This window comes from Myotis myotis, unplaced genomic scaffold, assembly GCF_014108235.1.
Source record: "Myotis myotis isolate mMyoMyo1 unplaced genomic scaffold, mMyoMyo1.p scaffold_m19_p_1, whole genome shotgun sequence".
NCBI classification, from domain to species: Eukaryota; Metazoa; Chordata; class Mammalia; order Chiroptera; family Vespertilionidae; genus Myotis; species Myotis myotis.
This window is the reverse complement of record NW_023416313.1, coordinates 214,490,021-214,516,749: the sequence shown is the minus strand read 5'-3', so window position 1 is coordinate 214,516,749 and position 26,729 is coordinate 214,490,021. Positions and strand designations below refer to the sequence as shown.

Genomic DNA, 26,729 nt, shown 5'->3' with positions numbered 1-26,729 from the left:
GCGTCGGGTGGCCCTGGGCGGCTGGTCAGCTGCCATCTGAGGCTTGCCTGTGCCTCGGGCCGGCCCTGGGCGGCTGGGGAGCTGAGGGGACTGGGGGTCTCTGGAGGCAGGCACACGGAGCAGCCAGACCCACCTGGGGGCAGGCCCGGCGGGGCTGAGGGGACTGGGCGCTGCCATCTTGTGGCTGTGGGTGCTGCCATCTTTGAGGGCGGCGCAGTCAATTACCATATTCCCTCCTTATTGGCTGTGGGCACCACGATCTTTGCGACAGCATGAGGGTCAATGAGCATATTCCCTCTTTATTAGATAGGATTATGGAGAGAATTAGAGATGTCCTTGAGTGTCTCTCAGCAACCATCTGCCACGATAGTGTAGTCCCATGATCACCTGGAAGTAAGTGTGGTTTTACTCCTGTGGGGAGGTTTATAAGTTGAGTTACAAAATGTCAGATGTGCCCTGACCAGTTTGGCTTAGTGGATAGAGCAGGGGTCCTCAAACTTTTTAAACGGGCCAGTTCACTGTCCCTCAGACCGGTGGAGGGCCGGACTATAGTTTAAAAAAAAAACTATGAACAAATTCCTATGCACACTGCACATATCTTATTTTGAAGTAAAAAACCAAAATGGGAACAAATACAATATTTGTATTTGCATGTGGCCCGCGGGCCGTAGTTTGAGGGCCCCTGGGATAGAGCATCGGCCTGCGGACTGAAGGGTCCCGGGTTCGATTCCAGTCAAGGGCATGTACTGTGGTTGTGGGCACATCCCCAGTAGGGGGCGTGCAAGAGGCAGCTGATCGATGTTTCTCTCTCATCGATGTTTCTAACTCCCTATCCCTCTCCCTTCCTCTCTGTAAAAAAATCAATAATAATAAAAAAAAAAGTCAGATGTGGGAAACTGATGGCGTTTGGGGGGGCTCTAAGTTCTGTCATTATCCTTTGTGTATATGGTTTCAGATTTCATTCCTTATAATAGTAAAAGCTTTAACAGCTTTCTGCTGTCCTCCTTCTGGGTGGATGAACATGATTATGCTGGCAGCTTAACATGCCTTATCTGGTTTAATCCTCACAATGAGTTAGGCCTTATCTTTTCTATTTTAAAATGAAGAAAACGAAGCCCTGAAAAACTGGGTAACTTGTTCCACTCATCTGGGTGGACATATAGCTAATGAGCAAAAGAACCAGAATTTGAGTGTATACCTGTCAGACTTCTGCTTGAACTTCGTTACAGGTAGAGGGGTCATGGACCCCTTGGAGAATGTGATGAAAATGCAGAATTTTGCACACAGTTTCAGGTGGTTCCTGGATGCCCCTCCCTCAGTCCATCTGTGAGCTCAGACTGGGGGCCTAGAAGCCTCTTGGATGAGGCAGTTTTCCCCTTGTCTTGGTTTAATAGATTCTTCCCTAATCTTTCTCCAGAGTGAAGGTGCTGATAGGATGGAATCTTTGTGAGCAATTCAAGGCCTTCATAATTTTAAGACAATAACTTGCCTCTGAAGTATACTCCTTACCCCCTTCTCCCACAAATGCCCTTTTTGTTTGTTTGTGTTGTTTTTAAAAAATATATTTTTATTGATTTTAGAGAGGAAGGGAGAGAGAGAGAGAGATAGAAACATCAATGATGAGAGAGAATCATTGATGGGCCGCCTCCTGCATGCCTCACACTGGGGATGGAGCCTGCAACCCTGGCATGTGCCTTGACCGGGAATCGAATCACGACCTCCTGGTTCGTAGGTCGATGCTCAACCGCTTAGCTATGCTGGCCGGGCTCAAATGCTCTTTTTGAATGGCCTTTGTATTCAGATCTCAGGAAAGGCCATTTGGGTTATTCCTTTCCTCCCTGGGACAACTTACTATTCATGGAAAAGCAAAACAAAACTTCTTTCAAGGAGGGAAGGGAGGAGGCTGTGAGTGGGATTCCTTTATTGCAGTTCTGGTGGTAGGTCCATGTCTGTCTTCCCTACCAGATAGCACCTTTGTGCCCACCAAGTAGTCAAGCAGTAGGTGTGTGATAATTCTTCAGTGAATGAATGGATGACTCATGCTTCCCTTATGCATTAACCAAATTCCAGGCCAGTTGTTGAGACTTACGCTTCATTCTTCTTATCAGATACACACCTACCTTAACATGACACTTTCTTTCCTCTGAACAAGGCCTTTGCTCATGTCACTGCCTTCACAATATGCTGGCGTCAGTTTCGGGGGGTGGGGGTGGGGGGCAAAATTATGCTCCAAGACCGAGTTTGTCTTTGTCAGCAATTTATTTAACACAGGTTCACTGAGGGAATTTCACAGGCTGGTAGCATGTGGGATGATGCCTCTTAATAAGTTGGTAAAGAAATACCAGTACTGTAGCCCGCCTGGCATGGCTCAGTGGTTGAGCATTGACCTCTGAACCAGGAGGTCATGGTTTGATTCTGGGTCATTACATATACTTGGGTTTTGGCCTCAACCCCCAGTGAGGTGGCCCAAAATGATTCTCTCTCATCATTGATGTTTCTATCTCTCTCTCCCTCTCCCTTCCTCTCTGAAATCAATAAAAAAAATATATATCTTTTAAAAATAGTATAACATACTCCAAAGCAGTGATAGATTAATTACACTATTATTCAAGGCACGGGGAGATGAAAGGAATACAGTTTGAGTTTAGTTGAGGTGTACCTTTTACAAGTTGGCACTCAGCTTGGCCCACTGAGAGCTGATGCCCAGTTGCCAGCACAATAGTAAAAATTTATTGTTGCTAGAGCATGTTGCTGGGGAACGAAGGCGTGGGGTTGACAGGCATGATGTTCTTCTTCGTGAGGCCCCTGCACAGCTTTTGCCACAGCCGGTAGGGGGCATCTTTGCCAGGGCAGGAGTTAATACCCCCAAAGGTCTTTGGAGAGCTATTTAGATCAGCAAAGGGTAGCCTTGCCCAGACCAAACATTCGCAAATAGCCCTCACAAAGTCTTGGTATTTATCATCTGAATGTCTCCTGCCATAGTTGTTTCTTCATATATTCTTATCGATAAGCCCCAGTGGAATCCCTCAGCAACTGAGCTACTGGGTGCTTATCAACCACACAAGTGAGATAATGGCATTCTCACAGCTCACCTCACTTTTTTTTTAAAAAAAAATTTTTACATTGATTTGAGAGAGAGAGAGAGAGTGTGTATGTGTGTGTGTGAGAGAGAGAGAGAGAGAGAGAGAGAGAGAGAGAGAGTGTGTATGTGTGTGTGTGAGAGAGAGAGTGTGTGTGTGAGAGAGAGAGAGAGTGTGTGAGAGAGAGAGAGAGAGAGTGTGTGAGAGAGAGAGAGAGAGAGAGAGAGAGAGAGAGAGAGAGAGAGAAACATTGATTTGTTGCTCCACTTATTTTTACATTTATTGGTTGGTTCTTGTATGTGCCCTGACCGGGGATTGAACCCACAACCCATGGCCAGGGCACCTCACTCTTATATCAAAACAATTTACTTATAAAAACAACTTCATTCTTTGATCAAAACAACTTCACTCTTAAAAACAACTTCAGCTTTTGTCAGAAGCAAGTGGATTTGAAATCATATCAAACTGATACAGAACAGCTGGTTTAGCAAATATATTCCCATGTGATTTTCTAAGCAGTTTGTTCATAAGTAAATGCCACTTAGATTTAGCATTTAATAAACTGGTGGGATACCTAGAGTCAGTTTAAAAATTTTCAGGTTTAGTTAAAATGCTGATTTCACTAGAAGAAACTACGCATGTCACAAATTTTATATGTGCGTAGTAGCAGCATGTAGTAGGAATAACTTTTCCATGGAGGGTTTGTGGTACTTTCTGTAAGCTCGCTAAAAGGCTGCAGTATTCAGATTTATGAATAGGACTCAGTAATTGTGCTATTTTGAACAAGCTTAAACTGAGGGGGTAAGAAAATATACATGTAACTTCGTGCTTGGTGGCAGCAACTCATTTTATTCGTAAATGTAAAACAACTTGTCTTTGCTCAGTCCTGTTATAATTATTTAGATGGACCAGACTTTGGCTTGACAAATTACTTTTTAAAAAAATATATATTTTATTGATTTTTTACAGAGAGGAAGGGAGAGGGATAGAGAGTTAGAAACATCCATGAGAGAGAAACATCAGTCAGCTGCCTCCTGCACAGCCCTTACTGGGGATGTGCCCGCAACCAAGGTACATGCCCTTGACCGGAATCGAACCTGGGATTCTTCAGTCCACAGGCCGACGCTCTAGCCACTGAGCCAAACTGGTCAGGGCTTGACAAATGACTTTCAATGTCAAGTGAATTTTCAACAGATTGAATTCAACTGATTGACAAAGCGGGGTTTTGTAGGCAACAAGGTAGAGTTTGGGTGCCAGGTGAACTTGGATTCAAATCCTTGCACTACTTGTGTGACCAAGGAAACCATGGATTTTGTTTCTTTCATATGTGATATGGTTACATGTGGTAGTAAGAATGATCGCGAATTATTGGGGACTGACCATATGCCAAGTGCTGAAATAGATGCTTGGCTAGATGTTTAATTTAATCCTGTGTGTGATTGACTTCCTTCCTCCTCCCTCCATCTCAGCGATGGAGTGGACACAAGGGGCAGTGTCCAGACCAAAGGGAGGTTCTCACGCAAGGCACTTGTTAACTGTCAACTCTGTTTGTGTGTGTGTGTGTGCAAAGTTATTTTTCTTTAGCTATTTCCATTTTCTATTACATCATGTACATTTGTTCTTTAGTTAGAATAATTTACTGAGAAAAAAATGGATTGAAGAAAAGTGTTATTAAAGTTTTTTTTATTACATTTATTGGGGTAAAATCCTATATAATAAAAGGGTAATATGCAAATCAACCGAATAGCAGAACCAACCGGTCACTGTGATGCACACTGACCACCAGGGGGCAGACACTCAACATAGGAGCTGCCCCTAGCCTGCAGGCCCTAATCACCTGTTTGGGGCCTGCTGGCCAACCTCTCGGTCCCTTACTCCAGCCAGGAGGCTCTGATCACCCAATGGCAAACGGGGAACTAGGGGTGGGTGGTGGCGGATGCAGGCGACGCCAGACCAATGCCCCCGCCCCGCCAGTCGCCCCACACACAGAGGACAACTGGCTTGGGGGATGGGGCTGGTGAGCAGGCAAGAAGAGCCAACCTCTCGGTCTCTTTCCCTGGCTGGCAGGCTCTGATCGCCCAATGGCAAACGGGGAACTGAGGGTGGGTGGTGGTAGGGGGCAGGGCCGGCTACTGGCAGCCAGGGAAGATGGCTCTGATCGCAGGCCAGGCCTAGGGACCGTACCCATGCACGAATTTCATGCCCCAGGCCTCTAGTTGGTTAATAACATTATATAAATTTCAGGTGTACAACTTTATAATACAACATCTGTGTACACCCGAAGTTTAGTCTCCTTCCGAGGTGTTATTATTGTTAGCCAATTAAATCAATTACACCACTGAGAATTAAGATATTCACAGTAACATCCTCTCTCTTTGTCCCAGAGTTTGGTATGAATTATCTAGAGAATAACTCTACTCACCCATATTTTGCACTTACACATGATATTTAGACAAGCGCATATTTGACTTGTCTGTATTTTTATTACTGGCTCCTAATTTGAAGTCAAATTTATGTTTGAATGGTTACTTAATGAAAAGAACACTTACAGATTCTATATTACAGCATGATAACAGGAAGAAATGAAGCCTGTTTTATATCTAATATTTTATATTATTATACGTATGACATTTGTTGTCCACTACTCGAACACAGACTTTACTGTACACTACTGCGCCCCCTCTGCCTGGCTGTGCAAGTAGTCAGTGACAGCCCCCAAGTAGGATTCAGGTCCTCTCCAGCTCCAGGTTTGGCATTTTTCCTCAACCACACACTACTTTTCCTTCGAGCCATTGTCATTTTCCTTAAAAAAACAACAACCGACAATCAAAGTGTTGGTGTTTTCTAATAATTGATTTTCAAAGGAAAAGTTACCTATGACAAAACCCTGTTAATGAAGGAAGTATTTAGGTGTAGAATTTCCTATATGAAAGAAGATGGAATATGAAGTTTTATACTAGTTAAGGGGATTTGAAGACTATGAGAATGAGCGCTAATATTCCTTGCGTATGTATCATGTATGAGACCCTCTTCCAAGTGCTTTAAATGTTTTCACTTATTTTGATCCTCAAGAATCCTGTGAGGCACTATGATATTCTTCTCTATTTTACAGATGGGTAGACTGAGACTCAGAGGTGTTAAGTCACTTGCTCACGGTTTACATGGAAGGAATCACAACTGGAGGAGTAGTTCTGGCTCCTTCATGGGCATCCTTCTTCCCACCATGTAGTCTTGGGCAAGTGACAGGTGTTCTGACAGCCATGGAGCTGGTGCCTTAAGGACAGCCTGCTACACTGCAGCCTCCCAGAGCTGATGGAGATTGTTTTAAGTACCCTGGAGATATTTGTTATCATTTATTTTAATTAGTACAGTGTATTATCTTGCTTAAAATATGCTTTTAAAGTCACATCAGGCTAAGACTAGATTCTTTCTTAAAATGAATTATGACCCATATTCATTTATAGTTCCCAAATCCTCTTTCTAATTCCCTTTATCTCTTTATGGCCCTCCACGGTGACCACATCAGAACCGTTTCTGAGAAGGGACATGAATCATGATTAGCCAGCAAGATGAGGTTGGCAATGAATGCCTGACATGCCGGGGGCAGAGCTGGTTGGTAGGAAACCTTTTGTAAGCTTGTTCCCTAGTGGAGTCAAAGCATCAGGCTGATGAAATACATCCCAGGAGAGTTCCCTTCTGAGAGTTTTTCCAAAGCAGTATCTGGTTGCACGGCTGTTGGATGGACTTGGGGGCTTCTGGGGCCTCAATGTGTATACAAACAAGGAAGCCTGGGAGAACTAGTGAGCCCGTTGCGGTTCTTGCTGCCGTTCCTGATGAGCTGGATCGCTGGGATTCAGCTGCTGTGCCCACGGGTGTATTTCCACCTGTTACAGCAGTTCACACCAAAGTGTTTCCATGCTGCCACCTGGGAATTCCTGGCATGGGGACAAGGTGACTGACTATTAATTGTCCCATCTTTTTAAAAAATATATTTTATTGATTTTTCACAGAGAGGAAGGGAGAGAGATAGAGAGTTAGAAACATTGATGAGAGAGAAACATTGATCAGCCGCCTCCTGCACATCTCCCACTGGGGATATGCCTGCGACCCAGGTACATGCCCTTGACCGGAATCGAACCTGGGACCTTTCAGTCCGCAGGCCGACGCTCTATCCACTGAGCCAAACCGGTTTCGGCAATTGTCCCATTTTTAATTCCTCTTTTGCAGGTCATGATTCTATCATTTAACCTTTATTGTCTGTCTCTTCTCCCCCACTCCTCCCAGTAAGACTTTTATCATTATACTAGAGGCCTGATGCATAAGATTTGTGCCTGGGTAGGGTCCCTAGGCCTGGCTGGCGATCAGGGCCGATCTGTGGGGCGACCAGAGGGGCAATCAGAGGCCCCCGCTGGCACCCGCTTTGGCTGGTCTGCTGCCTGCGGGCTGGGGCAGCTCCTGCATTGAGCATCTGCCCCCTTGTGGTCAGTGCGCGTCATAGTGACCAGTCGTTCCACTGGTTGTTCTGCCATTCGGTTGATTTGCACATTAGGCTTTTATTATATAGTATTCCTTGAATATAGGATAGTTGGATATAGGATAATGAATAGTGGGTAATTCCTATTATCCTTAATAGTAATACATATTTATGGTCAGTTCAACTATTCTACTTTTAAATATAATGAAAATACCTAGTCCTTTGTATTTTTTAAGTAGCACCTCTTAGAATAAAATGTAACTGGTATTATGGTACTTAAACAATTAAAAAATATTGAGTGTATATTTCTGAGTTATGTACCATCCATGCCTTATTCCTCAGTGAGGAACATAGTTCAAAAGGAAATTCATTAAAGCCGTAGTGTGCCCTTTGTTAAATGGAACTTTATATCGTTAATAAAAAAGGGGGATAATGGCCTTTTTGTATTAAAAGAGGAAATAACTTTACTGTTTTCTTGGAACATTTGTGTACGTGGAAGAAGTGTTTACTGTAACTAGAAAACCACTTTGTAAATATGTGGAGAGAAGAGTTACTTCATGTACAATGAAACCATGATTTGCAAGTGTTGATTAATGAAGAAAACAGCGTAACTTTTAGTAACAGAAATCTAGGAGTTTCTTCATGTGTGTCTGTTTAGTATTTTAACCACAAAAATAATTTACTTGATTTTATAACCTTCAGCTCTTTCATGGCAATACTAATTTAAGAACAGTGAAGCGACTGTATTTTTTTTTTTTTTTTTTTTTTTTAGGGCAATGGAAAATACGTTGGGTAATATTCTTTCAGGCAATAGAAATTAACTTTGACTAGATTCTTTCTTAACATGAATTAAGGCCCATATTCATTTCAAATGGATTTATCCTCTTTCTAATTCCCTTTATCTCTTTGTGGTCCTTCATGGTTACCACTTTCTGAGTCACATGAAACAGATATAATTTTAACCTGACAAAAGTGAATGTCAGAAAAATAAGCAGCTATTCCTAAATATACTCATTTCAGCTATTCTTTTCATTTTTACATTGTGCAGTTAACACTTCGAAGACTACTGCTCACACTGCCCAATACTATGGTAAACCAAGATAGAAAGAATAACGAAGACTCGAATTCAGGAAAACATGGAACAAATTTTTCCTGTGAATTAATTGAAATTTTAAAACTGGAGTATGGGCCAAATTAGACTGAGGTTATCTGTCTTATAAATAAAAAGAGAACAGTTATGAATGATCTAAAACATAGACATTTGTGAATTAAGCTAATAAGCAAACCTGCAAAGGCCCAAGTTTAGAGATCTGAATAAAGAGAAATCTGCCTGATTCTATTGGAATGGGATATAAGAAATGGCCCTGTAATATAATAAACTAGACAGCTAAAATAATTAAAGTATGGGAGGCTTGGCTTACCCTCAGGTATGTGGGTCCTAAACAAATGGACCTTTTATGTGGTTGGTACAAGATAGAGCATGTTAGCCTTTGTATGGAAACTGTGTGCAGGAATATCTCAGTTATTTCTATCATTTTGGGGCAGTAAAATGTATGTACTAACATTTTTGCATTTAATCCTATGTACTAACATTTTTGCATGTTTTTAGTCTTTAAAAACATGTCAATATCATTTTAACTTTATAATTGAATATATTTCTGTGTAGCACTTCTTGGTATCTGACCTCCCCTATATTTTGTTTGTCTTTCTTTCCCTACTGGAATGTAAGTGACGTAAGGGCATGGATTGTGTTCTTTTCCTCAGTGTTGTGTCCCTATAAGGGTTTGACACATAGTAGGTGTTCAGTCAGTATTCATTGAATGAATAGATGAATTTTTCTAAGACAGTCCATTTTTCTTAGGAAGTACAATATATATTTTTTGAAAGATGTTCGTACTGTGTTTTGGGATCACTGGGTTCTTCATAGCATCTTATTGTTCAGGAGAGTAAATAGAGAAGGTATGAGCCGTCATCTATGTAGATAGTGATCCCAATTCATGCCTCGGACTTTCTTTTTCTTTAAAATATATTTCATTGATTTTTTACAGAGAGGAAGGGAGAGAGACAGAGAGTTAGAAACATCGATCAGCTGCCTCCTGCACATCTCCCACTGGGGATGTGCCCGCAACCCAGGCACATGCCCTTGACCGGAATTGAACCTGGGACCCTTCAGTCCGCAGGCCGACGCTCTATCCACTGAGCCAAACCGGTTTCGGCGGACTTTCTTTTAATAAATCCCCGAAGTTGGCCTGTCACTGGACTCTTTTTCCTGGAAGTGAAATGTTACAGTAGCAACAAAATCTGGTTATTTGAGGCCATCCGTTACTTGGGCTTCAGTTTAATAAAAGTTTCAGTATAATTAGAAGGTGAAGATACACTTTTTAAAAAATATATATTTTATTGATTTTTTACAGAGAGGAAGGGAGAGGGATAGAGAGTTAGAAACATCGATGAGAGAGAAACATCCATCAGCTGCCTCCTGCACACTCCCCACTGGGGATGTGCCCGCAACCAAGGTACATGCTTTTGACCAGAATCAAACCTGGGACCCTTGAGTCCGCAGGCCAATGCTCTATCCGCCTAGCCAAACCGGTTAGGGCGAAGAAGATACACTTTTGATTGTTATATTTCTGAGCCCTCATATGTGCTAGGGTGTAGTGATATTGCATATTAATTATCACCTTGACTGTAAAACAGATCATACACTGCCTGACCAAGGACACAAGAAAATGGATTAAAATTAAACAGAAAAGGACAATATATATTGTCTGCTTTGAGGCAGTGTGACCACCATACTCACAGCTGAGAGGAAGAAGCACAATGCTTCATTATTTATGACAGACTCAGTGTAGAGGTAAGAGCTGGGCTTGAATTAGGTTAATACTTATTCACCACCCTTGTTAGATGATCTCTGCCTGGGAAAGGCTTTATCGGGTGCTATCTCCTCTCATCTCGTTCCTGATGAAACGCCTGCTGACTTCTGCCTCATCTAAGAAAAGCATCAGGATAAAATTATAGTTGCCATTTTATATGGGATTAACCTGTATCAAACTCAGTGCATCAGTGGCTTAAAAAACCCTCCCGCTAATTTGTGTGTCCTTCTGCTCTGCCTTAAAAATAGTACAACTAACAAGACTCTTAAAATAATTAGACAAGAAATGACTTGGGGCTTAGGAAAGGGTCACATTCTGGCAGGATTTGGACCTGCTTGTAACCATCGGTGTCTCTTTAGACGACTGTGATTTGGGACACACCTTCGACCAGAGCTCAAAAATTTGTAGCTGTGTTTTCTGCTGAACAAAAAGCTTAGTTACCGAATCACTTTGTTCTCTGAGTCAATGTTGGTTCATGTAAACCCTATTGTGCCTGTAAAGAAGCCAACTTTTTTAACCGCATAACTTTTGTTTTTACTGTTGTTTACACAGCAGGCACAATTATCCATACCATTTTAGGAGAGTAGCTAGTAAAATTTTAAACAGCTTATGAAGAAATCCTTGAGCAACTTTAGTAAGACTACTGATGTGTTTGTTTCGAATAAAATAGGAAAGAACCGGTGAAGGTAAAAGTATCTCACCGTGAAGAAATGTCACAAAAACCTATTGACTGATCATTGAGAAGTGTTCCGAGGATGCTGGAAGATTCTGTTATTTAGAGGCTTCTCTTGGAGTGAGTTTCCCACAGGCCTGGTCAGCTTGCTTTGGTCATCGGTGAGAGCAGACAGAGCTGTGGGGCACGGGAAGCCATGTGGATTCTTCCTAGGAAAGGTCCTGGGGAGTAAAGAAGGAGTGATGGGAGGCATCACCTGAGAGCCAATAATTAAAGGCTGGTTCCTGGGAACATTTTAATTGCAGTTAAACCAAGCCCATAAACACTATAGGGTATGCATAGCCCAGAAGATTCGGATTCAAGGAAGAGAAGACACATGATTCTGGGCAACTATCCTAGACCAAGTAATGACTGGTAAGAGTCAAAATTTAGGGCACAAGGGGGCCTGTCTTTACTAAGGTTTTTGTATGAAAAAAAAAAAAGTTCCTGGTATATCTTAACTTTAAATAGAGGAAGACCAAAGGATAGATATTAGGAAGCAAAAAATCCAATTAACTCATGGCTAGCCTCTTCTATTTCTGGCTCATTTCTTTTCCTTAGACTGTTTCAAACACACTGAATCTGACCTATTTATAAGTTTAAAAGAGTCTGTACTTAATTTTAGTTGTTAGTGGTTTTTTATTTTTATTTAGTGTTTCTGTTCTTTAAAAAAGTCTTTTTCGAGATGAAATTCACATAAAAAATTAACGATTTAAAAATAAACCATGGCCCTAGCTGGTTTGGCTCAGTGGATAGAGCGTCAGCCTGTGGACTGAAGGGTCCCAGGTTCGAATCTGGCCAAGGGCACATGCCTGGGTTGCGGGCTCGATCTCCAGTAGGGGGCGTGCAGGAGGCAGCCCATCAATGATTTTCTCTGTCATCATTGATGTTTCTATCTCTCTCTCCCTCTCCCTTCCTCTTTGAAATCAATAAAGAAATATATTTTAAAACAAACAAACAAACAAAAAACCATGTAGTGATTTAGTGCATTCACAATACCTACTCTATCTAGTTTTAAAACATTTCATTACCCTGAGTGGAAACCCTCCACGGGTTAATCAATTGCTCTCCTTTCTTCCAACTTACTCCCCAAGCCATCAGCCTACTTTCTGTTTCTGTTGCTCAGGATTTATCTAGTCTGAATATTTTGTTTAAATGGAATCATACAATATGTGACCTTTTGTACCTGGCTTCTTTCTCTTAGTATAATGTTTTTGCAAATCATCCACACTGTAGTATGTATCAGTGCTGCTTTTTCATGGCTGAATAATGTCCCATTGTCTGTATATTCCAAAACCTATGGATCCTTTCTTCTACCGATGGACATTTAAGTTGTTTCCATCTTCTGGCTATTGCAAATAGCCCTTCTATGAGCATGCTTGGACATGTATTTGAGTATCTGTTTTCAGTTCTTTTGGTTATGTATCTAGGAGTGGAATTGCTGGTTCATATGATGATTAATATGCTTAACTTTTGAGGAACCACCAAACTATTTTCCATTGTGGCGGAACCATTTTACATTCCCACTGGCAATGTATAAAGATTTCAGGTTCTTCACATCCAATATCTCATTGTGGTTCTGAGTTATATTTGCCTAGTGACTAATGACATGAAGCTTGTTTCATGTGCACTTGGCCATTTGTATATGTTCTTTGGGTAAATATCTCTTCAAGTCCCTTTGCCCTTTTTAAAATTGAGTTGTCTTTTTGTTGTGCAAGAGTTCTTTATATATTCTAGATACTAGATATGTGATTTGCGGATATCTTCTCCCATTCTGTATAGTTTGTGCCTTTTTTACTTTCTTGATTTGGACCTTTGATGCACATAGTTTTTAATTTTGATAGAGTGAAATGTATCTGTTGTTTCCTTTGTTCCTCAAGCTTTCTGTGTCATTATCTGAGGATCTATTTTAAAGTTATGAAGATTTACCTCTATGTTTTCTGCTAAAGAGTTTATAGTTCTTATATTTAGGTTGTTGATCCAGTTTGAGTTACTTTTAATACATGGTGAGAAGTGTAGGGACCTAACTTCAGTTGTTGACTATTTGTTGAAGGGACTGTTCTTTCTCCACTGAATGGTCTTGATGTTTCTACCTCTCTCTTCCTTTCCCTTCCTCTCTCTGAAATCAATTAAAAAAAAAAAGAATTCTACTAGGTAGACCCCCAGTTATGTTTATTATAATACATTAATTATAATACACTTAGTATTTCAATATTTTTTAGCATATGATTTTTGTTAAAAACTGTATGTAAAATTTCAGAGCACCCACTACATTCTGCTGTCTAGGCCATGAAGGCATTTTTTTGGTGCACAGTTGAAGAAATAGTCTGCAAGAGTAATTGACTTCTCACCTTTTTTCCCCTGAATACTAGTACCTAGCTATAGATAGGTCTTAACTCTTTTTTTTCCCCCTTCAGGTTTTGCTATTGTCCCTTTCTGAGAAGTGAAACAATAGGAGATGGCTGTCACGTGGTCCCGGGTCATGGATTAGATCAATTGAAGTAGAGAGACCCTTTCATACATTTCTGCCTCCTTCAGTGACCTTCCCTCTTTCCAGATCACGTACTTCAGCCTCTGGTACTACAACAAGCAGAATCAGCGCCGGTGGGTGGATTTGGAAAAGCCTCTGAAGAAGCAGCTGGATAAGTACGCCTTGGAGCCCACCGTCTCCTTCGGAGTGGTGTTCTATGTGCCTTCCGTGTCCCAGCTGCAGCAGGAGGTCACCAGGTGAGAGAGTCCATGCTCTGTTTTCAGGAAATGACCGCGTGTGATTGGAAAAGTGAAAGGAAGGTTGCAGTCAGGAGATCAGGCTGACCTTTGCCCTCCCGCCCCACATTTTCAGCCACTGTGTCATGTGGAGGTTCTGGTATGTGGTGTGTCAGAATGCCTTACTGTGTTTGCATGAGTTATGGTTTCACTGGGCACAAAAGAGTGATTAAGGGGAAAACACTTCTACCCTGGCTGTGAACTCTTCTCGTAGTGATGTCATCTTTAGTGTGTGCATTGATTTGTTTCTGACCTTTCTAACAACGAAAGGAGGGAGGGGGAAAAATTAAAATTAGTCACAGAATCTGTGTTCCTTCTTCAAGGAAGTGTGTAGCAGGTTTCTCACAATTCTTTGACTCCAGTGGCAGTGTGGGGTGGTGACATGGGAGGGGTAGAGGGAGAGGCGGGAGGTGTTGAAGGTCTGAAAATGTTGGCTAATATGTGTCCCTCCCCCTCCCCCATGTTTAAAAAAATAGGAGTGTTTTAGTCATAAAATCATGGTACAATGAGGACAGACATTTTTTAATTTTAACAGAATGGAATGATAAAATTTGTATATTACAAAGGTCACCCATCATAGAAGGTAGATTAGAGGTGGCAAGACTGTAGGCAGGAGACCAGTTAGTAATGTACACGCCATAATCTGGGCATTAGTGTAGAATGTGGACCTGAACAAAGGCATTAGCTGTGGGGAGGGCTGAGAGAGAACAGGCCCTGTAGATTCAGCCAGTATGATTACCCATTAATTGGGTGTAGCAGAACCTGATAGATAAGTTTCATTAGTAAGGATTAGGTATGGCTATATATAACAAAAGCCCTTAATACCTTTGACTTCTCCCGTGAAAGAAGTCCGGAGGTCAGCCCTGCAGAGCTTTTAGGACCAGTCTTCAAGGACCCATGCTCTGTCTCTTTCTGTTCCACCATCCTTAGCGTGTTCGTGTTCTTTCCTTTCACTACGTAACCTCAGAGCCAAAGGATCCTGGAGACCACCTCGCTGTTGCATTCACCTTCCAGGGAGCAGAAGCGTAAACCTGGCTCTCCTCTCAGCAAGTCATGCTGCTCTAAGGGGCCTTTCCCATTCCTCAGCCACACTCGCCACATTGTAAGTGTGGCTAATGGCTGCCCTCTGACAGCACAGATATATACCATTGTCACCCCCGCAGAAAGTTCTGTTAGACGGCACTGCTCTCTCCATCTAGCAGTTAGTTCACAGGAGAAGGGATGGACACATCACATGTCCCCATGAGAGTATAATCAGGCAAACTGAGAATGTGGAAAATTCTACGTGATAAATCACACCATTTTGTCTATAAGTAACATGAAAATAGAGAGGAGGCATTTTTTTTCTAAAAGTAAGAGAAATTTAGAAATAATCAAATGTAATTTGTGGACTTTGTTGGGATCCTGATTTAAAAAACAGCAACTGTAAAAAGACTGTTGACGCAGTCACAAAAATTGTACATGACTGGGTATTGGATAGTGTTAAGGCATTTTAGTCATTCATTTTGTTGGGTATGTTAAAAGTGTGTGTGTGTGTGTGTGTGTGTGTGTGTGTGTGTGTGTGTGTGTGTGTGTTAGCTGACCTTTAGGGATATATATACTGAGGTATTTGTAGTTGCTATGATACATCTGGAATTTGCTGTAAAACACTTGGAGTCAGGGAGGGGAGAGCATAGAAGAGGCATGGCAGGCATAAAGTTGGTGATTGGTGAGGCTGCATGCTAAGGCTATGGGAGTTTTTGTACTTATTGTCTGTATATCTTTCAAAATTTCTATAATAAAACAAATATATAAAAATAAAAATGTCTGTACATTAGCCTTCTATTACTAACCTAAGAAAAACAGGTGAAAACTACCTGCTGCACATTATTTAAAATTTCTGTTGTGCAAAATGAGGCACCTAATCTATTATAATTATTTAATGTAATATATATATATATTTAATTTTATTTTATTGTTTAAGGTATTACAAATAGTAGGACATGTCTCCTTTTTTCCCCATTGACCTTCCCCAGCCTCCCCTCCCCCGCCACCTCCCCCCTCGGCACATGTCCACCGCGCTCCCCCCCCCCCCCCCCCCGTGTCTTGCATCCATTGGTTATGCTTATATGCATGCATATAAGTCCTTTGGTTGATGTCTTACTCCCCCCTCCAACCCTCCTAGTGTTCCTGCTGTAGTTTGACAGTCTGATGCTTCTCTGCCTCTGTGTCTATTTTTGTTCATCAGTTTATAATGTTCTTTATTATCCATAAATGAGTGAGATCATGAGGTATTAATGTAATATTTTTGTGTAAAAATACTTTATATTAGAAAATTGACAAGTTGATAAGGCTTTAGGTAATATTTTTGTTTAATCAGCATATTTGGCTTTTGGGCAAGTATATGGAATGCTTGCTTTAGAATTAATGTGTGCAGTCTTTTTCATTCCTTGGTTTAAACAGTTCTGAATTCAGGTTTGCAGGCTAAATTTTATCAAGGCATTATTTCTTTGGACCGTATTGGCAGAGAGTTGGTGGATCTTCATTTCACATCATGTCCCCAGCATCTAGAACAGTGCTTGATGCAGAGTAGGGACCAGTAATCCCCGGTTAAAGTGGATAAATAAACGGGAGGCAGAATAAATCTGCACTGTAGGGCTTTACCAAAATGGAGAGGTGATAACATGAACTATTGGTGACTGGCTTAAAGTAGATGATTGCTGATAACAATCATAATAGTTACGGTTTCTTGAGTGCCAGCTGTGTTCTAGTATTGTGCTAAAAGCTTTAAATTATATTCCTTGAATACGCTCCACCTTGTGAAGGGATGATAGCATTCCCATTTTGCCAGTGACAATTTAACCCATAGATTACAACTTGCTCAGAATGCTTGATTGGAGAGCTGGAATGCAACCTAGGTCTGCGTGACTAAAGCTTGCGCTGGTAACCAGTGCCCGGAATATTGAAAGTGTAATAATAAGTAAACTCATTTTACAAGAATATTAAGAAAGCATTTAGCAGCTATGCTTTTAGGGATTTCATCCAAAAAAATTTCAATATAAACTTGGTCTGAAATATCAGGAATCATTTTCTTCTGGATTTATCTTCCACGGCTAGGGAACGTCCACCATAAGCAAAGTCTTATGTTACCAAGTTACTAGGCAGAGTTTTTAAAGTAAAGATTGCCTATGGCATCTCTCTCCAACTAACAAGGACAATATGTAGGGACTGTCTTATGGGGCATAAGGTAGATGACCAGTTGTCTTCTACATGGTTATAGCTTTGAAATAACTGCAGTTAAGGAGAAGTAACTCAACAAATTGATTACAGTGTGTGTATGTGTGTGTGTGTGTGTGTGTGTAGGTATGGGTGTAGGTACGGATTGTGTGTGTGTGTGTAGGTATGGGTGTAGGTACAGATTGTGTGTGTGTGTGTGTGTGTGTGTGTGTGTGTATAGGTATGGGTGTAGGTATGGATTGTGTGTGTGTGTGTGTGTGTGTGTGTGTGTGTGTGTGTGTGTGTGTAGGTATGGGTATAGGTATGGTCAAGGATGTTCTTGTCTTGCTTTGAAACCATCCGGCTTAAGGTTTCAGTTGACTAGTTTATGCTTCTCTAATAAATTATGGTAAAATGCTTTGTCTCAATTGGAGCTAATGTTGGTGTTAACTTTTTAAAATTGACATTTTTGCCCTAACCGGTTTGGCTCAGTGGATAGCGCGTCGGCCTGCGGACTCAAGGGTTCCAGGTTCGATTCCGGTCAAGGGCATGTACCTTGGTTGCGGGCACATCCCCAGTAGGGAATGTGCAGGAGGCAGCTGATCGATGTTTCTCTCTCATCGATGTTTCTAACTCTCTATCCCTCTCCCTTCCTCTCTGTAAATAAATCAATAAAATATATTTTTAAAAAATCAATAAAATATATTAAAAAAATAAAATCATCATTCTCCCCTTTAAAAAAATAAAAAATAAAATAAAATTGACATTTTTTTGTAGGTATCAGTATTATCTGCAGCTGAAGAAAGATATCTTGGAAGGAAACATTCCGTGTACATTAGAACAAGCAATTCAGCTAGCAGGCTTGGCTGTTCAAGGTAAATGATGACACCTGATACTGTACCTGACCTATCAGATTAAAACTGTTATAACAAAAACAGCAAGGAATTCTTAAAGTAACGGACTTTCTATAGTAGTGTAAATATGTTGGTGAAATGTTACTCTGTCACTGAAGGGGCTTCCTTGTGGGAAGAATGAATTTGGGTTCTCTAGTGAAAGGAGACTTCTGGAAGGATAAACATGTTCTCATATGTCAACAGAGAAACAGAGGAAAAAAATACACAGAGCATTTGCGTGTTATGTGTTTCTCTTGCTTTGCTGCTAGCTAATATTTTAGGAAGAAAGATCAGCCAACGGTGAGGTTGATAAGGTTATGATCACTTCTACTTTAGGCATACGTCACTTGTTTGGTTTCCTGAACAGTGTTCCTGGATTACAGACCATCGTCAGTCATAACAGATCAAATTTGCCTTTCACGGGTAGTTTTTGGGATTGTTTAATTCTGTCATTTTTTCCTGTGCCCAATTGATAAGTATTTACATGGATATATATACCTTGGGAAGACTTCTGGTGGGACATTGTTTCATATGATAACTGGCATTTAATCTTGGGAATTGAAATTTAGTCAGAAGAATTATTAATAAAATTCTTCAGATATTAGCAGGCGTGGAGACTTTTATCATTTCTAGACAATTGCCTGTCACATGAAACCACGTTCTTTTCAAAGCCCTTTGACTCTTCCTACATGTCATCTTTGGCTTTAAGAGCTGATTTTTCATAAACTTTTTGCCAAACTATCGATTTATTTTTAACAGCTAAAACTTTCTAAACCAATACATCTTGCTGTAATATATTCAGATGATCTGATTCCATTCTCGAGAGGAATAATCACTACTGAGAACACTTTGGTTTCTTCCTGACATTTTTCTGTGCATAAGTAAACCCACATGATTATAGGGCAGTTTTGTTTTTTAATTATAAAGATGAGATCACATTACATACAGTTTGTAATTTATTTTTCACTTTATTAATAGGCATTTTCCAAGTCAAGACACATGAGTCCACCTCACTAATGCTTTAAGAACGATATTTTTAAAATATACACTTTATAGCTATAATGCAAATTTGACTTCGAATCATAAGCACACCATCTACATACGACATATCAGGTATAGTTGAGCATGCGTTGCTATGCAAATTAAACATAACTGACATGTGAATATTTGTCATTTTGTATAGCTGATTTTGGTGACTTTGATCAGTATGAATCCCAGGACTTCCTTCAGAAATTTGCCTTATTTCCTGTGGTAAGACTCCTTTTTTAAAATATATTTTATTGATTTTTTTACAGAGAGGAAGGGAGAGGGATAGAGAGTTAGAAACATCGATCAGCTGCCCCCTGCACAGCCCCCCACTGGGTATGTGTCTGCAACCAAGGTACATGCCCTTGGCCGGAATCGAATCCGGGACCCTTGAGTCCGAAACCCGATGCTCTATCCACTGAGCCAAACCGGTTAGGGCAAGACTCCTTTTGACATTGGGCCTTTGTATAACCAGTTTATTTCCATGCCCTTAATACTCCCTGAAATGAAGTCAGGTATGGAGGGGTCTCTCGTTTCCGTGTCCAGCACGGCTAGAGAATGGTCTGGTTCTTTGAGTAGGGGCGGCTGGGGATTGGGAATATGAAAGAGACAGAACACAAAGATGGAAGAAAAAAGCTGGGACTGGGTGGGACCGCTGTCCTCTTCTGATGGAGAGACAGGGACCCAGCACCAAAACAGCATGTTTATTTTATATACCCCAAAATACCAGAAGTTTTACCAAAGCTCAAGACAAAGGAGCTTATTTGCATTCTTGTAAGGTCAGTTCTGGGTGGGCCCTTCATTCCTGGTGCTTGGCTGGATTTACGTAATAAACCCACTCCCAGGCACCTGGGCAAAATGAAGGTCAAGCTGAGAACACTTCTGCCTTTTTGGCAAAATGCGTATCCAGGACATGGCTCTGCCTACTGCCCTGGATTCAGCTGACAATTTATTAAAGAAATGCCCATATGCCTTCCCAGGGGCCCTCTACAGTCAGGAATAGTATTGAAAAATCGGTTCCCTCTGATGAACACTCAAGTATAAGTTTTTTTTCCTGTAACACCTTTCTTGGTTGTGGTAAAGCTACGGACACGGGAGGGTCTGCAGTCACTGGGCTATCGCCGGAGACATTTGTCTTATGTTTGGACGTTGAGTCTAAAGAGAGGGATTCGTTTCCCGTTTCTGAGGAGCCACAAGAGGTTTTGCTTTTAACCGAAGGCTTGAAACCTCACAAAATTACGTGGAAATAAATGCTGATGGAGACCTAGCATTCTTACAACAACGAGTATAGATTCACAATCCAAGAAAGTCGGCTTCTCATCAGCAGTTTAAAAAGTAGATGATGGGGGGACACTGCCTTCTACTCTGGTACGGTCACTACTGGTCCCCTTGGCAGGAAAACTGCCCTGGAGCCACCCGGGGAGGGATGCTCTTCTGAGCGTCTGCACGGCCAGCGGGAGGGCACAGGTGTCATAGTGCCGGGATGGCAACTGCCCATGGATGTTACCACCGGACATAGCCCAGTGGGAACTTGCTCTGAGGTTGAATGGAAAAGGCAGGGCGAGTGTTTGGCTTCTGACCAGAAGCCACTCAATTCCTTAGGGAGACCATGATGACATGCTGAAGCCAAGCTCCCTCGCACTCCTACCAGCCCTGCTTTTGCCTGATGGCGACAAGAGTTGGGTAGAATCAGCAGCAACGAATCTTCCTGGGAAATCGGGGTGACTTGTGTACATACTTACTGCCGTGTGTTTTCTTCAGGGCTGGCTACAGGATGAAAAGGTATTGGAAGAAGCAACCCAAAAAGTGGCCTTACTGCATCAGAAGTACAGGTAACGCTAAGAAAATAAGACAGGGCAATGGTATGGAGCCAGTGCCTGTTTAACTTGAAATGTGCGTTGACACAGTGAAATTCGGCACTTAACGCTGCTGCTGCTGCTGCTGCTGCTGCAACCGCTGCCCCTCCTGAAAGTCCCCGCATTTTCATAGCACTCACTGTGCCGAGTGCTGGTCCAAGCACTTACCATATTACCTCATCTATTATCCATGTTGTCCCCACGAGGAGGCTGAGAACATTGAAAGGGTGCCCATCCTCCACCCTGAGTATGAAAGGTTTGGTGCTAACCGAGCCCTGTGTAGGTCAGTTCAAGGTTGGAGGGGTTCCTTTTCATATGCGATGCAGCAGGTACAGGGTTTTCTCCTCTGCACCTTTGGAAGCTGTATCTCTGTCCTCCGGGGAAGCTGTGCTAAGAGCTACGGTGCTTACTGCCCTGACCTACCGTCCGGGTTAGACATTGACTTTCTTGGATTGTGAATCTGTACTCGTTGCTGTAAGAATGCTAGGTGTCCATTTTAAACCAGATGCACCGTTCCAAGTATGTGATATATCATTACATTCTTATAACCACGCTTTAAGTCAATGTTATTATCTCCTTACAGATTGGGGAAGCCAAGCTCAGAAAGACTAAATAACTTGCCCAAAGTTACATGAGGTAGAGGTGGGATTTGGACCCAGGTCTGTCTAATTATAACCTATTGTTCATCCCCTCCCATTAAAAATAACCTTTAGTCTCTCCTCACTCAAATTCACACAATCGCTCACAAAGGATTAATCTTCCTAAAACATCACTTTCCTCTCTCTTCTTCCCCTCAACCCCCGTTCTCAGATGCTCATGAACTTGGTTTTGCTCTTCACTAGCCTGAGTTCATTGCCCCTGGGATTAAAGGCCTCCTATGAATTGGTTTAATCCTGCCTTTCCAGCTTTACCTTCTGCCCCCCCGAAATGAGCCATGTTTCCCCCCCTCCCCCCAGCACAATTAATCCCTCAGGCCTACATCGCCTTGTCTTTTGTTACTTTTAGTCATTCATTTGTGCATCCCCTTAAAGATGTAGTGGCACAGAGATAAGTTGGACAGTCCCCTGCCACCAGAGGGTGTATCTCCTGCTTTGCAGTCTAAGGGGTAGGCAGGACAACCCACCAGCAGGCAGATAGATTAGTCAGAATATAGGAGCAGTGGGAAATGTGCACAGAATGTGGTGGGTTTGTGTAGAGCGGGGATGTCTGACCTAGACTCGGGGATCACAGCAGGTGACAGAGAAGGTGTGATGGGTACAGAGGCCAAGCCTTGAAGGAGAGGTGCACAGGTGAGAGTGACAGGTATACCAGGAAGAGGGATCAGTGTGTGCAAAGGCCCAGGGCCTGAGGGAACGTGGTGTATTCACAGAAAGGCAGAGTTTGGGATGGCTGAGGTGTGGGGTGCCCTGTGGGTGTGGGGGAGCAGCGAAGATGAGGTTGAAGAGGCAAGTTCCCATGCAGCTGAGCACTTTCTCTGCCCACACCCCCTTCCTACCTACCCATCCTTGTAATTGTGTCACTGGAGCTAAAAAGGATTTCCGCCCTCCTAACTCTTACTTTCTGCACTTTTATCATTTGGCACTGGGCACGTGGTGCTTAGTATCCCCTGGCATTTGGATAGTAAGCGGTTACTCAGTGGTTTGGAAAGAATCCTAGCTTTTCCCAAAGATGTTCCAGGGGTTGTCTTATTCCCTGCGTTCCCCTCGCTTGTCTAACGCGCAGCGGGAGGATGTCCCATAACTAACCTCAGTGTGTCACACCGTGCTTTGCATGTAGCCAATTTTCAGCAAATATTGGGTTGATATAACCGATGGCAGATGCTTAGAAACTTGAAATGTTTGTGCTGTTTCAGGCCAAATCCATATGTCGTGTTTTAGAAAAGCTCCGTGGATTTGTTCGTTTGTTTTTAGTTTTGTGGCTAATCTCACTGACATCGTTTGGGTTGCAGAGGGCTCGCAGCTCCTGAGGCGGAAATGCTGTACATGCAGGAGGTGGAGAGGATGGAAGGCTACGGAGAAGAGAGCTACCCTGCGAAGGCAAGTGGGACGCGGAGGCCGGGGCTCTCCAAAATTAGTCTCAGCGATTCCCGGAGGATGGAGGATCGCAGGGAAAGCCCAGGGTGGCCTGCTGTGCGAAGGCCGACATCGTGCAAAGTTCTGGACATTTCAAAGCTGAGGTCCTTGTGGCCAAGGTGATGCAGCAAACATATTCCTGATTTGCCGTTCTCTGAATGCTCTTTTTAAAAAAAATATATTTTATTGATTTTAGAGAGGAAGGGAGAGGGAGAGAGAGATAGAAATATCAATGCTGAGAGAGAATCATTGATTGGCTGCCTCCTGCACGCCCCCTACTGGGGATCGAGCCCGCAACCCAGGCATGTGCCCTTGGCCGGAATCGAACCTGGGACCCTTCAGTCCGCAGGCTGACACTATCCATTGAGCCAAACCAGCTAGGGCTCTCTGAATGCTCTTGAGAGAGAGTTCCTTAAGGGGTCCATCTCTTCTTATATCCACATATACTTACAAGACGACACATTCATACCTTTCAGACTTTCCCCCTTCAGAATAGTTATCCTGTGAGTCTTCCGAGCATTTCACGTCTGGGAAACAGGTTCAGGGAACGGGGTGCAGTTGTGGCTGCTGTGCACCTGACGCCTGAGTGTGTCCTTCTCCTTCCAGGACAGCCAGGGCAGCGACATTTCCATCGGAGCCTGTCTGGAGGGCATCTTTGTGAAACACAAGAACGGAAGGCCTCCTGTGATATTTCGGTATTTTTCTTACAACTTTCTGTGCAGTTTCTGTGGCTCATGTTGGTGCTACTTTTTAGTTTCGATGTTAGTTATATTATTATGATGCTCATAAGTATCTCCCCAGGTCTCAGTAGGAGATGGAAATACTCCCTTCCGAGGAAAAAATACCACCTCACTGCCGGGTGCTTTTTGTACGCCGCTTTCTTCAAAGCCAGATGTGCAGAAAATAGTGCTTGTGATGGGGCTCGACTTAGGAAATTCTTAAAAATGCGTCCCTTTCTTCCCATATGGAGGCGTTCTTTCTTTTGATGTGAATTTTTCATATGAGCTCTGGTTTCTAGGGCTGTTTCTTTCTTTTTTGTTAATCCTCATCTGAGGATATTTTTTCCATTGCTTTTCAGAGAGAATGGAAGGGAGGGGATGGAGGGAGGGAAAGAGAGAGAGAAAGAAACATCAGTGTGAGAGAGACACATCTACTGGTTGCTCCTCGCACGCGGAATGGGAAGCGAACCTGCAACCCAGGTGTGTGCCTTTCTAGGGAAGCACTGAGCCCCACTGACCTTGGTGTCCCTGGGACCTAACATAGTTTCTGACCTTGCCATGATGCATCTTTGTAAGACGTTTGCTGACTGAAGGAAGGGGTCATTGGCAACCAGCTAATATAGGGATCTTTGATCTAACTAGTCTGACAAATGGGGGTAAATAGATTTTACACTTTCAAGCATTCTTTGGCCTTGTTTAGTATACCTGCACTTACTTTTTGCGGCTATGTGTTATCACTTCAATTAGAAAATGCATGCTAGAGGATTAAAACAACTGTTTTGTTTCCGAGACAATCAAATATTAATTTATGTATCAAGCTCAAACATGGAAATCACGTGTTCCACCCCCTTGGCGTACGCATGAGCACTCACATTGCCATTTCCTGTTTGTTGTTCTCTAGGTGGCACGATATTGCTAACATGTCCCACAATAAGTCGTTCTTTGCCTTAGAGCTGGCGAGTAAAGAGGAGACCATCCAGTTTCAAACGGTGAGTGGGCAGTAGGAATAGCATGGAATGTTCTTCCCGAAAGTGAACACGTTAGCGTTTCTGTGTGTGTGTTTGGGGGAGGTGGGGGTGGGTGGCATTAAAATGATAATATTTTACAGTTTTATAAAATAAAATTTTACAACATTTTACATAATGGTAGTTTTGTCATAATAGTGCATTTGACAAAAGTAATTGCTCAATAAATATTGTTGAATGAATCCTTAGATAACTACTAAATTTAAGCAACTACATAGGGGAGAAAGTGAGCACTAATATCTTAATTTCCATTAAGTGAATGGCTCTGTAGAAAGACTATTTCACAGGTATTTGCTTTTGCTCCCTTGACACTTGGCAGTATTGAGTCACTGAGTCAAATGGTTTGTTTAAAAATGTCTTTGAGTTATCTATTTGTCAAAATGAAAGTTGACATTTTCATAAGTTTTAAATTTCTAAGTCATTTTAAAGCTGTTTAATACAAGAATCACACTGTTCGAATAGATTTTTTTTGTCTTCATAATTTAATCCTAATTATCCTTCACATTCCTGTGAAGACACAGTATTGGAAAATGAAAGAGTCCCAGTGTGTTTAAAGTGACTTGACATAATTACGTCTTGTCCCCAGATAAACTCTGTATTACGTCTTGTCCCCAGATAAACTCTGTATCACGTTGTAAATGTGCTTTCATCTATTTTATGCATATTTTACTTACTAGGAAGATATGGAAACAGCAAAATACATGTGGAGACTCTGTGTGGCGAGGCACAAATTTTACAGACTAAATCAGTGCAGCCTGTAAGTATATCCTGCTCATAGAAATTGGAGAAAAGAATAAGTTTAGACATTTTCATCTTGAGTTGTATTGCATCATCTAGAAAGGCCAGTTTTATGAAATATGATAGTTTAGATGGCATTTTTGTGATAAACTCTTGGCTTTTGCATGTTAAAATGATATTTCTCAAAGTTTTACAATTTATTTTGCTTTGGACCAACTTCTAATTATTGCAGAAATGCCTGTAAGATTTCTTTTACCCATTTACTAGAATCATTCTAATTTTTGAAAGTTAGAAAGTGAATATCTTTTATTTTTTTAATCAGCATTTTGTGTAATTAGGGATTATTGCTTTTCAAGCCATGTGAAGAATTTATGGCCCTTCTGCCTAATGTAGTTTTCTTAACCCACATGCACTGCCCCCTACTGGATCATTGCCATCAGCATATAAACGTGCTGTAATGTTTCACATCTTAAAACACTTTTTTTTTATGCCACATGCTCCCTAGCTGTGGCATCATGTCTCTGCTCTCCTTTATAGCAAATTTCTTTCTGTTTAAATATATATATATATATATATATATATATATATATATATATATATGTGTGTGTGTGTGTGTGTGTGTGTGTGTGTGTATAAATAATTGATTTCAGAGGGGAAGGGAGAGGGAGAGAGAGAGATGGAAACATCAATGATGAGAGAGAATCATTGGTTGGCTGCCTCCTGCACACCCCCTACGGGGATTGAGCCTGAAACCCAGGCATGTGCCCTTGACCGGAATTAAACCTGGGACCCTTCAGTCCACAGGCCGACGCTCTATCCCCTGAGCCAAACCGGCTAGGGCTGAAGCAAATTTCTTCAAAGGAGCTGTGTGCACCTGCTTTCTCTCCTTCCTCCCAGCCTGTTTCCACGAAGCTGCCGCACCATTGAGTCTGCCTGTCCCAGGGACAGTGACCCTCACCCAGTGGTCATTTCTGTTCGTTCAGTTGACCCTCCAGCAGTACTTGTCCTCTGACCGCCCTTCCTTCCTGCACCTGCTCTTCCCTGGCTGCCAGGACGCCACCTCCCCTGCTTCTCCTCTTTCTAGGCTGTTTCTTCTCACTCACCTTTGAGGTTTAATGCTCAGACCTCGTCTCCATCCGCTCGTTTCCTGGGGGATTCACCTGGCCTCGGGCTTAAAAACCGCATCTTTATGCCGAAAGTGCGTCTGGTTTCCCATTGAGCCCCGTCTCCTCCCCGAGCACCTGATTCACACATCCTCCCGCCTCGTCGACATCCCCACCTGCTACGAGGCACCTCACAT

General features: G+C 42.2%; 1 protein-coding gene across 4 annotated transcripts in view; it reads left to right on the top strand.

The window, feature by feature from the left end:
* PTPN21 (protein tyrosine phosphatase non-receptor type 21) overlaps window positions 1-26,729 on the top strand; it is a 74,565-nt gene that overhangs the window by 12,084 nt on the left and 35,752 nt on the right. For 2 of the 4 annotated variants that reach the window (XM_036314821.1, XM_036314830.1), the window contains 8 exons: window positions 13,697-13,866; window positions 17,878-17,975; window positions 19,177-19,244; window positions 20,781-20,851; window positions 22,824-22,911; window positions 23,554-23,642; window positions 24,568-24,655; window positions 25,369-25,448. In XM_036314821.1, the coding sequence (XP_036170714.1) occupies window positions 13,697-13,866; window positions 17,878-17,975; window positions 19,177-19,244; window positions 20,781-20,851; window positions 22,824-22,911; window positions 23,554-23,642; window positions 24,568-24,655; window positions 25,369-25,448 (752 nt within the window). Of the gene's footprint in view, window positions 1-13,696; window positions 13,867-17,877; window positions 17,976-19,176; window positions 19,245-20,780; window positions 20,852-20,873; window positions 21,395-22,823; window positions 22,912-23,553; window positions 23,643-24,567; window positions 24,656-25,368; window positions 25,449-26,729 lie in introns of those variants that run through there. The other 2 variants (XM_036314838.1, XM_036314847.1) reach the window with 2 other exon arrangements.